Source organism: Pelobates fuscus, chromosome 5 (genome assembly GCF_036172605.1).
Source record: "Pelobates fuscus isolate aPelFus1 chromosome 5, aPelFus1.pri, whole genome shotgun sequence".
NCBI classification, from domain to species: Eukaryota; Metazoa; Chordata; class Amphibia; order Anura; family Pelobatidae; genus Pelobates; species Pelobates fuscus.
Genome location: NC_086321.1, coordinates 180394393 through 180408949, shown reverse-complemented (window position 1 = coordinate 180408949; position 14557 = coordinate 180394393). Strand labels below are relative to the sequence as shown.

The 14557-nt window shown below is 42.4% G+C and overlaps 1 protein-coding gene across 1 annotated transcript in view; it reads left to right on the top strand.

Annotated features, from left to right (window-relative positions):
* The window catches only part of LOC134611179 (cytosolic phospholipase A2 gamma-like), a 122913-nt gene that overhangs the window by 77088 nt on the left and 31268 nt on the right, over positions 1-14557 (top strand). Inside the window, exons 8-9 of the mRNA XM_063454803.1 lie at positions 4182-4232; positions 8195-8230. Coding sequence (XP_063310873.1) covers positions 4182-4232; positions 8195-8230 — 87 coding nt within the window. The remainder of the gene's footprint in view (positions 1-4181; positions 4233-8194; positions 8231-14557) is intronic.

Sequence of the window (14557 nt, the reverse complement as noted above, 5' to 3'; positions counted from 1 at the left end):
GAGTCCAGTATCGGGTGATTCACCAGGGCGCCCCCAGCATGGGTAACACACCCCGGCATCAATTCAGGCCTGGTATCAGCCATTATTTCCCTGTAAACAGTCTGTGTGGTGGGAGCTCATCCACCATGCGACTGCTCCGCTTGCAGGTCAGGCCCCGCCCCCCCTCAGTTTGGAATTTGTCTGGGAGGTTAGTAGGTACTTAGTAAGTAGGTACTTAGTTAGGAGTCCTTTTTAAAGTAATTGCAGTTCTTCGGTATTATGGGTTCTATTGGACAGATTGAATACCGGGATTACCTCGGTGGGCGTGGAGTATTCCCTCTTGTAGCTACACGTTCTCCCCTTTTGGCCCCTTCTTTTAGCCCCTTCTAGCGATATGCTTTCTGCTTGTCTTGTGTTGTACCTGGTATATATCCTTGTTGAGGATCCTGGATCTATGTCTAAAAAAGAGTCTTGAGTGGTTGATCTGTTGGTAGGGTTAGTCTGAGGTGTCTCAGAGTCGGAGGTTGATTCACCAGAGGTTCTGTCAATGGTGAACTGTTTAGGTTTAGAGATGGGTCTTTTATGGCGTGCAAATCAAGGTCTATCCATGTGGCCACTTAACCACTTGTACACACGGTGTTCTTTGTAGTCCTTAGCAACTTTCTCTTGCTTGTCTCTCTTGAATCTAATAAGATCTGTTATGTAAATCTTGACACTTTGTTCTAGCTTCAGTACAATGGGTGCTGATTCAACTGCAGATAGCAGCAGTGCTTCTTTATTTTCCAATTCTGTTATTCTTTTCCTTACTGCAATCAAGTCTTCTTTCACATCCTTTATAATGATGAGCATGATATCTAATGAGCACTTATTAAGAACAGCTATCCACCTTTTGCATACCTTGGGCTTTAAGCGTCCAATTGTAGGTATGTTCTTGATTCTGAAGCCTCTTGGTATCTGTAATCGTTTATGATAGTCTGAGAGGAATAAACCATGTAAGTCCAAATCAGTTTCCCTTTTTCTCAGTCTCAATAGTTCATGATAAATTTATTTCAATGTCGTACTGTTAGGTAAATAAGTACTTGTCGTTTCCCATCTTATCCTTTCTGCATCCTGCTCAGTGTATTGGAAAACCTCAGCTAGTTCTATGAGGCCTCCTGCTTGAGTAAAAAAGTCATCCGCAAGGTGATAATTGAGAGGCAGCCAGGTGTTGGATAGAGGAGGTTGGAGATACGATAAGATTGTATGGTATAGTTATCCTCATGTTGCTTACAGTTGCGAGAGTATATAGATAGTTGAATAGTTCTTATGGGGATGACTCCCTTCAGTCTGGGTGCATGGCAAGGCTCCTGCCTGTGGAGTCACAATACATACATAGTAGTAGCTTGCACTCCAAGAAGACTTTTGTAGTGCCCGGTGCTGGTTGTGGCAAAGGTATATATGGGTGTAGAAACAATCGCACTCCTGGGACTTGGTTGAAGTAGTAAAATGTAGCTTTTGTTTATTCCATATAAAATATCAACGTTTCAGCTCCAACCATTGGCATGCGCAGCCTATTGCATTAGGGTGTGCACCCTAAAGCACAAACACGCCGCATGTGTATATATTTATTCTATTTTTATTTTTCTATTTTACTATATATATATTTACTATATATACTGCTGTGTGTGTGTGTGCTGCTAGTGTGCTGTGTGAGGGTGGTGTGAGGGTGGTGTTAGTGGGATGTGTGGGTGAGGGTGCTGGTAGTGTGCTATGTGGGTGAGGGTGTTTGTGTGGGTGCTGGTAGTGTGCTGTGTGAGGGTGTTTGTGTGTTTGTTAGGGTCCTGTTACTGTGCTGTGTGAGGGTGCTGTTTGTGTGATGTGTGCGTTTGTGTGATGTGTGCGTTTGTGTGATGGTGCCATTTGTGTGATGGTGCCGTTTGTGTGATGTGTGTGGGTGTCGTGTATTTGTGAGGGTGCTGTTTGTGTGTGTGTGTGTGTGTGTTTGTGAGGGTGCTGTTAGTGTGCTGTGTGTGAGGGTGTTGTGTGTTTGTAAAGGTGCTGTGTGTGTGTGTGTGTGTGAGCGTGCTGTATGTGTCTATGTGCTGTGTGTGTGTGTGTGTGTGTGTGCGCTGTATGTTGGGAGGGATTGTGGAGGTGGGGGCAGATTAGTAAATATCCCCCCTCCCTACCTTATGTAGGGAGGGGGGGATCCTTGCTGCCATGTGCCATCCCTGGTGGTCCAGTGGAGAGTGAACTCTAGCCTGCGGAGCTAGAGTTAACTCTCGCGAGATCTGAGTGTTGCCGTGGCAATGCTCAGATCTCGTGAGAGGAACCTGGCAGAGCTGCTGTCTAGAGCTCCCCGGGTCCTCTCCTGCCTCCTTCCGTGTTGCTGTGGGTTGGTGAGGTAGATCTTTGATCTCCCCGCCAGCCCATGGAGGCTAAGAGCAGAGCCGGCACTCAGATAGCGCCGACTCTGCGTGAGCCGTCAAGGGAGATCCGGACATCTCCAGAGAGGTCCTGGGGAATAAAGTGTGGGAACACTTTTCCCACCCCACCAAAAAAAAATTATACACGTGTGTGTGTGTGTATATATATATACTGACACACAGATATATATACGCGTGCACACACATACTCAGACACACACACACACTCACAGACACACACACTCACACACACACATACCCATACACTCAGACACACACATACTCACAGACACACACTTACAGACACACATACACTCACAGACATACAAACACACACACATACATTCACAGACACACACACATACATTCACAGACACACTTACAGACACACACACATACATTCACAGACACACTTACACACATTCACAGACACACTTACACACATTCACAGACACACTTACACACATTCACAGACACACTTACAGACACACACACATACATTCACAGACACACTTACACACATTCACAGACACACACACATACATTCACAGACACACACACTCAGACAGACACACACATACAAATATATATTTTTTTTTTATTAAAAAAATGTCCACCCAGCCTCCCTACCTGGAGTGCTGGCGTGGACTTGTCCCTGGGGTCCAGTGGGTCGGGTGCCTGTGTCCATCTCAGACGCGGTGAGAGAGCTGTGTGCTCTCTGCTTCCTCTCGCCGCGCGGGCTGTCTGCTGTAGCTGGGAGCCGGAATATGACGTCATATTCCGGCTCCGGCATCAGCAAACGGCGCGCGGCGAGAGGGAGCAGAGAGCACACAGCTCCCTCGCCGCGGCTGAGATGGACACAGGCACCCGACTGGGAGGGGGTGTCCTTCACCTCTTGCGCCCCCTCCCCCCCTCCCCCCCCCCGCCATGACAGGGGGAACATAGGGGCCGGAAGGGGGCATTTGGGGTCACTGAGTGCCAGCAGGAACAGCGTTCCTGCTCAAATAAAAGTGCTGGAACGCTGTTCCTGCAGGACTCAATACATAGGCGTGACGCGGGGACACCCCGTGCGCACGCCTATGGCTCCAACATGGAGCTTTCATCAGGACAGGTAACATGTAACAAATGTGCAGACAAGAGAATATATACTCCAGATCCCTCCAAAACAAACTGAACAATCAAATTAAATTAAGTATGCACCACTGGAGTGTATTTAATGAATCAGTGTTCGGATATAAAATGTTTAAAATTGAATTGTATCAGGCTATGCTGAATGAGATGCAAGATTTGTTTTGTGAAAGAATAACAGGGGTTACTAAAGATAATTAAGAGGTATTTCTAAAGTGTGAATTGTCGAGGATCGAAAGTAAAATTTTTAATTTAAGACCAAAGTAACTGAACTGGAAGTAAAGCTGTTTTAGATAATTTTTCTAGTTTGGCTAATTTGACCTTAACTTTGAGATTCACTTTGCACTACCAACAATTATCACTTAAGTAATAGCCCCTTTTCCCAGTAAGATACCCTACAAATTATATAAATCTCAATATGTAATTCCATACATTCTAAATTTACATTTATTATTTACATTTTTTTTGTCTAGTAATTATTTAGAAACTATGAGAAAATGTATATTTCTTTTAGTAGGTGATGACTGAGTAGTTTGTTGTGTATATATGTACAAATCCAAATTTTATTATCAGTATATTTAGCAGCATTCAAATATAGACTGAAATATCAACTTGAAATTTTAGCCCAGTATCATCAACCATATAACAAGAATTTGTCATTTTTTTCAGACACCAAACTAAAGGAAAATAAAAAAGAAATTGAAGACAGCATGGAAACATGTATGTATTCATTAAATTGTCTACAATTCTCTTTAATCTAAATGGTATGATACTTACCTGGATCTCCCAAGTACCCATGGTCCTCCCCCACTTTAAATATCACTACAGCGAAAGTTCTTTCTTCTGTATTAGTGAAATCAATTCTACCTGTCTTTGGGGAAATGTATGGGTGGTTAGCATCAGTTGACCTTTTCAGTCAATAAAATTCTTCAAAATAGAGATGAGCTTGTTAAATATGAAAATGCTATCTGAAAAATGAATGTCAGCTTTAGCTATATCTGAAGATGGGGATAGATGGCTGGTACTCAGGGGACCCAGGCAAGTGTCAAAAGGTTTGAAAATATTCAGACAATGCCTGGGTACTCCTGGCACCATAACCAATACAGCATGCTTAGAATACATCTTTAAGTTGTTAAGACTGAATTGTGTTATTTTGTAATTGCATACTTATGTGTGTTAATTTTACACTTTCCTGCTCCATAGAACTCAGGGATGGGTTTAGCCCATAAAGGTAAGGAAGCAACAGTGACCTCATGACACCATAACAACTTAATTTTGATAATGTTCTATGGTGCCCAGAGAGTTCCTTTAAGGATTTTACCTATACTCTAAACTTGTACTTGCTCAGTGGCTCTTTATTTAACTGGAATGTAACATGTTTAAAATATACTTCTCAAAAGCATCTTTATTAGCCAAAGAGGTCTTCTTTACAATCTGGAAGGCATAACCACTATAGTAAACAATATATTGTGGTATAATGTGGACAGTTTCCTGGTGAAATTCTGATGGATATGATATAATTTTTCAGTCCTCTGAAATAGCAGAGGGATCCAGTTTTGGGTCAGTTCTTCGGCGATGTCATTAGCTCTCTGTAACTTATTCCTTTTTGTGCTGTAATCAAGAGCATCAAAACACATCTCTTAGCTGCAGCACTGAAATTGAATTTCAGGTAGTGTTTTCTGGACTGAAGAAGATGTCTTCAACATGACCTTCTGAAAGTAATCTTTTCACAATATCAATGTCGCTTATCACCGACATCCAAATTGGAGAGAATTGACTATGATAATGGTGAAATATAAGGACCACTAAAGGCATCAAAATGAAGAATGTGTAGTGATTCTGTAGTTGTAACCCTGCAACGTAAATCTTTTTCATTTAGTAGATGCAGCAATGTTTACATTGCAGTGTTAAACATGCCTCTAGTGGCTATCTTTCTGACAACCACTAGAGACGCTTCCTCTGTGAGACCCGAGAAAAAAACTTGGTTCTCACAGGTAAACACCATATGATTGAAAGAGTGCAGAGCTGGCCTTGTACGCTTTATGAGAAACATGTATGAGAAGCATTGGATTGGAGAGTCCGGATTTTGTCAGAAGAAAAACTTTCACATTTATAAATAGAGCTAATAAGAAACAAAGATGTGCCGCTGTTACTCCAAAAATTGTATACTTTAAATCAAGCATGCAGCCCCCAATGGATATATTTGCGGCCCACCTGCTCTGGGGACACTTTGTGTTGTGGCTGCAACCAGCCACAAAACAGGAAAGATATTTTCTATCTGATTGTTGTCCTCCCTCCCACGGCCGATCGGGTGCTCTTGCATACCAGCCACTCCACCTTCCCTCCTGCTTGCAGTGCCAGAGGAGCATCTGACCTGCATGAGCAGAGAAGAGCAGGGCTGGAACTGGAGGACGGGTGGTTCATCTTAAGGTGAGGGGCTTGTGGGACCTTCCTCTGTAGTGTGTTAAATTTGTGAGCGGCGCAGTGTATTAAATTGGGGGAGGGAGTGGGCAGTGTATTAATTTGAGGGAGGAAGGGGAGTTGTGTAATAATTTGGGGGAGGCATGAGGGCAGTGTATTAGAGTGATGGGAGGGGAGACAGTGTGCTAAATTGGGGGAGGGAGGGAAGTGTATTAAATTAGAGTGGAGGAAGCAGTGGCAGTGTATTAGATTAAGGAGCAGTGTGTTAGATTGGGTGGAGGGAGCAGTGTATAAGAGTGGAGGGAGATGGGGCAGTGTATTGGATTTAGGGGCAATGTATTGGATTTGGGGAAAGTGTATTAGATTGGGTCTGCATGGAGGCACTGAAAGTTCCTCGTGGAGATGCTGATTGGCCGCACAGATTTTTGCCACACATTCTTTCCAGTCAGGTGTCATCCTCTCTGCCTCTTCAGTTCCTCTCCCAAGCAGGTATCAACAGCACTGCTTATTGTGGTTACTCCTGTCTTTACAAAGACACTTGCTGTCTAGCTCTCTTTTGGATTTGTTTACTCGGCACTAGCTCATATGCTCATTATATTTCGATTACTGTGACAACTTCAATAAAATACAAATAACCAGCTCATATCAGACAACATAGAGGAACTTATAATAACATAATGAAATATTTTTAAATGGGTGGGGAAAACGATAATTAAAAACAAAATATATCACCTGTCTGCAGAAACCATAATATGCAAATCTACCTGAATATGCAAATTAACAAGACTTGCCATTCAGGTAGTGCATATAGCTGTTTCTACCAACAGATGACGATATACAGGCTCCATAGCCAAATTTACCTGGTTGGTAGCAAGCTTCATCAGGACAGGAGAACACACAAAAATGTAACTATAAACACAACCTGCACATATGATGGGCACAGGGTGACTTGGACATAGAAGTAGTCTAGGGTCCTGCATAAAGTGTTTGTCTAAATCTCCTGGTGATGGTGACTGCTGTCACACTGCCACTCTCCTGTCTAGTGTATACATGGATGCTGCTTTACATTTCAAAATTATAATGACATTGCTGGGATTAACTAGGAAGGGGAACAAAACCGAATATGCATCATGCAATGTGTAATTGGTAAGTAAAGTTTTAACGAGATCTGAAATCTTTGGGGCCTCGCTATAACAACCAATGTGGTAATATATTGTCAGTAATTGCAGTGAAATAATAGTGTGAACAAATACAGTAGATTGCCATTTCTTTAGGTTATTGTTGATTGAAAAAGGGTACATATTAGAATATATATATCGTGTCCATGAAACTAATGACTTTAATTTGAGGTTGATATTTCTATAAATTAAGTTAAAAGGACACACTAAAATAACTTTAATTTCATGGGTTTTGACCTCATTAACATGCTGTATGTTTTATGTTTTTAACATGCTGTATGTTTTGCTTTCTGGAATATAGTTTCTTAAGAAGTTTTGCATCTGTCTTTACTATAATCCTGCCTCCACAGCAACACCCCCCTTTATAACACATATCCTTTTTAACCAAACTTCTGGAATAAAAGGGAATCATGACATGTCACACATGTCATGTGTCCTTAAGGGGTTAAGCCCTTAACTCAGCCAATGAAAGCACTAGGCACCAAGTGTGCTGCAGTGGAAACAATTTTTTTTAGGCTGTGCGAGTGTGCGATTGTGGCTAGGGCTGAATAAACAGAAGTGATTTAACTCCTAAATGGTAAAGAATTGAAAAGTGTGACTGCAGGGGCATGAACTGTACTCCAAAACTGTTTCATTAAGCTTCAGATATTTTGGTGACTATAGTGTCCCTTTGAGGTTATTCACTAAACACCAGATTTTGTCTGGATGGACAAAATGTAATGAAAACAAGTGAATTACGACTGGAATGGTAGTTCTCATATAGGAATGTAAGTTGTCTAAGAATATTCTTAGGCAAGTCTGTCAGAACATTATGATTGGTTGGCTTACAAGCCAGTCAATCTGAGCGCTCTACTGAGATTTCAAAACATGGAAAAGCCTTCATAAAGGCTCTTCCTGCCTTGAAACCTCACTCTGTGTGTGAGCCTCGTGGGCTCAGATTAATTTATTTTTGTTGCATTGTGTTTATATATATTTTTTTGTCTTGGGTTTATTTTAATAAATTCATATGATCTACCTACTCTAAAATAGTAAATGTATGTTTTACATGAGATGAGGTTAACATGTCTGTTTTAATTTTTTTAGATAAGAACATATCTAATTGGTTTAGTTGGGGATTAGGTGAGTACTAACCAAACAATATCAAAAGCAAAATAAACAGTTAAGCTATCTTTCCCAATCCAAATTTTTCCAGTTATTTACTTTGTAATGTCTCACATCATATAAAATATATACATCAACAGAATCTGTCACTCAAAAACCAAGTACAGACGATCCCTCTGCCCCAGGACTCTCTGATATCTGCAGGGTCTGCCAGAGCATACCTTCTCCCCCATCCTCCACACTGGTGACGATGATACCAGCATCTATTTCTTGTGCTGTAGTGCTCATGTCCTAATTGAGCTGGACACGAATTTCGAAGCATTCTTGGCTAAGCTTTGAAGCCAATGCCTCCCACATATAATCACTCCCAGCAGTGGAGTATCCTGGTTTTGTGCTGCCCCCCCTGCCACCGACCCCCCCTCCCCGCCGCCCCACCTCCTCCCCCGCCTTCCAAATACACACATTCACTGACAGATACGCATACACTAGCTAACAGACACACACTCACTCACTAACAGACACACACTAACAGACACACACTAACAGACACACTAACAGACACACACACATACACACTAACAGACACACACACACACACTAACAGACACACTCACACACACTAACAGACACACTCACACTAACAGACATACAGACACACACTCACACTAACACACACAGACACACACACTAACAGACACACACACACTCACACACTAACAGACTCACTAAACAACACACTAACAGACACAGACACACACTAACATACACTCACACTAACAGACAAACCACTAACAGACACACACTCACTCACTAACAGACACACTAACAGACACACACACTAACAGACACACTAAACGACACACTAACAGACACAGACACCGTCACTAACAGTCACTCACTAACAGACACACACTAACAAACTCACTCACTCACAGACACACTAACAGACACACACACTCACTAACAGACATACAGAAACACACTCACACTAACAGACATACAGACACACACTCACACTGACACACACACACACTAACAGACACACACACTAACAGACACACACACACACACACACACACTAACAGACACACACACACACACACTAACAGACACACACACACTAACATACACTCACACTCACACTAACATACACACATTAACAGACACACACACACACATTAACAGACACACTAACAGACATACAGACACACACACTAACAGACACACACACTCCCGAACACACACACTAACATACACACACTTTTTCTTTTAAAAATTCAGCCTCCCCCCCCCAGCCTCCTTACCTTTGGGAATGCTGGGGGGGGGTCTCCTTTTCCCTGAGGGTCCAGTGGCTGCTGGTCGGTCGGGCGGGCGGGCGGCGCTGGCGAGGGAGCAATTCCCCTGAGCTCTCTGCTCAGCTCCTTCGCGCGCCGCCTGCAGAGTGATACCAAGAGCCGGAAGATGACGTCATATTCCGGCTCCCGGTATCACTCAGCAGGCGGCGCGCGAGGGAGCTGAGCAGAGAGCTCAGGGGAAGTGCTCCCTCGCCAGCGCTGCCCGCCCGACCAGCAGCCCGCCCGGATTGTCATTTAGCCGCAAGGCTAACAAGGTATTTGCCTGGGCATTTGGGGGCGGCGTTTTTTGCCGCCCCCTGGAAAATGCCGCCCAAGGCAAATGCCTTGTTTGCCTCGCGGCTAATACGTCCGTGACTCCCAGATAGAGCATGCCTATCTCCGAGGTGACACCAGCACCTAGGGCTCTGTTGCTTAAAGGGACTCTATAGTCACCAGATCAACTACAGCTTATAGAATTTGTTCTGGTGAGTAGCATCATTACCATCACTCTTTTTGCTGTAAACACTTTCTTTTCAAAGAAAATGCAGTGTTTACATTACAGCCCAGTGATAACTTCATTGGCCACTCCTTAAATGGCTGTTAGAGATCCTTCCTGGGTCATGGCTGCCTAAAATGCATCCAAACATTCATTATCTCCTCCCTCTGCATGCAGACACTGAACTTTCCTCATAGAGATTCATTGATTCAATTTATCTCTATGAGGAGATGCTGAATGGCCAGGGCTGTGTTTGAATTGTGCTGGCTCTGCCCCTGATCTGCCTCTTTGTCAGTCTCAGCCAATCCTATGGGGAAGCCTTGTGATTGGATCAGGCTACCACTTCTGCTGATGTCAGCTGATGTCTATATTTAGGGAGGCATGAGGGGCCCAGGGTGGCTAGACGGTGGTTTTAACCCTATAGTCTGTGTCCCTGACCCTATAGTGCTCCTTTAAGAGGAGAGTCCCTACAGGATCAGAAGAGTGTTTCACTAGGCGAACCCAGAGGCCATGGCAGTTGACACTTCGATTGAAACTTGGTACAGCATTTCATCTCTACGCCTCCTTAAGCCCATCCTTGTGGTCCCAGTGACTGATATACTGGCAGGTGTACTTCTCGCTTTGTTTGAGTATACAATCCAAGGTTGCAGGGTCTTTGCCTCTCTGGCTTTTTACTCTTAAAGGGGACTGTGTCTTGCCTCTGATCAGGTAGCAGTAGACCCATGCCCTGATCTGACCCAGAGCCACACGGATCCCTCTCTACTGGGTTACTCACACCAGCAGCCAATCCTGAGTATATTGCTTGTTGAAAACTAATTTTATCTGTCTAGGCATCCAGTGCAAAAGTTCTAATCTACTTTTTTTTTTCTCAATTTATATGCATCGTGTTTTCTCATAATGTTTGCTGGATAACAATCTCTGTGTCTCATTATCTTGTATATGAACAATATCCATGTTATATTGATGCATGTCAAAAATAAAGAATTACGAAAGTATATGTTCCTCACAAAAAACATGTTCAGTCATGGGAAAAGAAAGTGCACCCTCTTTGAATTCTATGATTTTACATATCAGGACAATTATCTGTTCCTTAGCCGGTCTTAAAATTAGGTAAATACAACCTCAGATGAACAACAACACAGGACATTTTACACAAATAAAGTCAAAATGGAGAAACCATGTGTGAAAAACTAAGTACAACTTATGATTCAATAGCTTGTAGAACCACCTTTAGCAGCAATAACTTGAGTAATTGTTTTCCAATTTTGGCCAAGTTTTAGCTGTAGGACAGATGGCCACACATTTGACTCTAGAATACTTTGGTGTACAAAGGAGGTTATGGTCGACTCACTGACTACAAGGTTCCCAGGTCCTGTGGCTGCAAAACAAGCCCATATTATCACCATCTTGCTGTGTTTGGTTTCCACCAATCATGGTGCTGTGTTTTATGGCCACACATCTCTATTTTGGTCTAGCCTGTCCAAAGGACATTGTTCCAGAAGTTTTGTGGTTTGTTCAGATGCAACTTTGCAAACCTAAGCCATGTTGCCAGGTTCTTTTTATAGAGAAGAGGCTTTCTCCTTGCAAAGCTTCTGAACAAACCATAGTTGTTCAGTCTTTTTCTAATTGTACTGTCATGAACAGCCTCTGGAATCTGAAATGTAACATGTATTTTTTGCAATTTCTCTGAGCATTTCACGGTTTGACCTCGGGGTTAATCTGCTAGGATGTCCACTCCTGGGAAGATTGGCAACTGTCTTGAATGTTTTCAACTTCTCAATAATCTTTCCCAGTGTAGAATGATGGACTTTAAATACATTGTTTGTTTGGAAATGGCCTTGTTTGATAGCCAACAACAATTGCCTCTCTAAGATCTGATGTCTTTTCTCCTTGACATGAATGCTCCAGACCAGCAAACTGTTAAAATGTCATCACATTTGCTGCTGATCAGTTAATCAAGGATATTTGATTAGCAGTACCTTTCTGCTACTTAGCCTTTTAATTCTTATGGAAGAAGTAAGGATGCACTTAGTTTTTCACACATGGCTTCTCCATTTTGCCTTTATTTTTGTTAAATAGATCATGACACTGTATAATATGTAATGTGTTCTTGTTCATGTTAGATTGTATCTTTTCTAATTTTAAGACCAGCTAAGGGCTAGATGACTGTTATTTTGTCATGATATGTAAAACCATAGAATTCAAAGAGCATGTACTTTCTTTTTCCCATGACTGCATTCCTAAAACTATAGTGTTAAACAAGCTGTGGAGTTTAAAGATAATTTTACTTACCTTTTCACCCTCGCTGTGACAGTTTCCCTGTAGCTGGCCCTTCCACCAAGGCTATTGCGCATGCACAGGAAAATGCCATGCTGTGCCAATCAGCATCTTCTCATAAAGATGCACTGAATCAATTAATCTCTATGGGGAGCATGCAGTATCTCCATACATAGTGCCTTTATTTTTGTTAACTAGATCATGACACTGTATAATATGTAATGTGTTCTTGTTCATGTTAGATTGTATCTTTTCTAATTTTAAGACCAGCTAAGGGCTAGATGACTGTTATTTTGTCATGATATGTAAAACCATAGAATTCAAAGAGCATGTACTTTCTTTTTCCCATGACTGCATTCCTAAAACTATAGTGTTAAACAAGCTGTGGAGTTTAAAGATAATTTTACTTACCTTTTCACCCTCGCTGTGACAGTTTCCCTGTAGCTGGCCCTCCACCAAGGCTATTGCGCATGCACAGGAAAATGCCATGCTGTGCCAATCAGCATCTTCTCATAAAGATGCACTGAATCAATTAATCTCTATGGGGAGCATGCAGTATCTCCATACATAGTGTGGAGATGTTGATGTGCCCAGCATTGAGATAGGAAGCACCTCCAGTGGTGTCGGGACTACACTAAGGGGTGTTACTAGGCAGCAATGTAAACACTGCCTTTAATCTGAAAATGCAGTGTTTACATTGAAAATCCTGCCAGAACAGGTTAGAGACATTAAGCTGTAGTGGTACTTGTGACTATAGTGTCCCTTTAATTACTAACAACAATGGCACCTTGCATAGGCAATGTTTATAACACGCCACAGTCTGGTTTTCAAAGATTTGCTCCTCCTGCCTATCTACATGTGTAGTAAACCCTACCATTCCTGTCTGTGACAGTCCCCAAAGCAGTTAAGACCATTAGGATCTTTTAAAAATGAAAAAACACCTTAAATATTAGTTAAAGCAGCACTGTCATGGCCGAATCCCAATTTCCTAGTCACCCCCAAATGTCCCTAAGCCCCCCCCATATTACCTATTTTTTTATCTTTATTTTCTGCCTGACCTATATTCAGGGCGCCGCCATCTTTGTCTGGGTAGATGAAGTCCCTGTGGGACACGTCATCTGCCCACACTAGATAGCACTGTGAGATTCCTGCCCATGCCCAGTTAAACACTTGGGCATGTGAACGAGAATTTCATCCATTCATTCATCAGAAAGCCGCATGAATGACTAGAAATTTCAGACGAACAAACACCGAATATTAGTGTTCGTTCCGTTTATTATTATTAAAGTTGTAAAACAAGACATATATATGATAGCTGTCAAGTTTATTTATTTATTTATTTATTATTGCTATTTATAAAGCGCACACAGATTCCGCAGCGCTGTTTGATGTTTGTATCTCTGGAGGCACTTTAGTCAAAGTATAGCCACACTATCTTGTTATGTGTTGGCATTTTAATAGCCTTAAGGAGTGAATAAAATGTGTGGATTTTATTTCTGGCTGTTCCTTTTCCTGTTTACCTTGAATTAAGACCATTAGGATCTCCAGAATAATCATATTATTATTATTATTATTATTATTGCCATTTATATAGCGCCAACAGATTCCGTAGCGCTTTACAATATTTTGAGAGGGGGGGATGTAACAATAAATAAGACAATTACAAGAAAACTTACAGGAATAATAGGTTGAAGAGGACCCTGCTCAAATGAGCTTACAGTCTATAGGAGGTGGGGTATTAGAAACATTAGGATAGGAAATATCAAGTAGGAGTGAAGCAGAGCTGGAGGAGAGAGCAAAGCACTATCCCATAGGGACAGGTATGTAAGGGAGAGATTACTCTGGGAGGCCATACGCTTTCCTGAAGAGATGGGATTTAAGGCCCTTCTTAAATTATTGAAGACTAGGGGAGAGTCTGATGGCAGTAGGCAAGTTATTCCATAGGAGAGGAGCCGCCCGTGAGAAGTCCTGCAAGCGTGAGTTGGCCGTACGGGTGCGAGCAGCGGTCAGGAGGTGGTCGCGGGCAGAGCGGAGGGTACGAGGAGGGGCATACCTCTGGATCAGTGAAGAGATATAAGAGGGGCTGGAATTGTTCAGTGCTTTAAATGTATGGGTTAGCACTTTGAATTGACTCCTATAGGATACAGGGAGCCAATGTAAGGACTGGCAGAGGGGCGAGGTGTGAGAGGACCGACTGGATAGGAAAATCAGTCTAGCTGCAGCATTCATTACAGACTG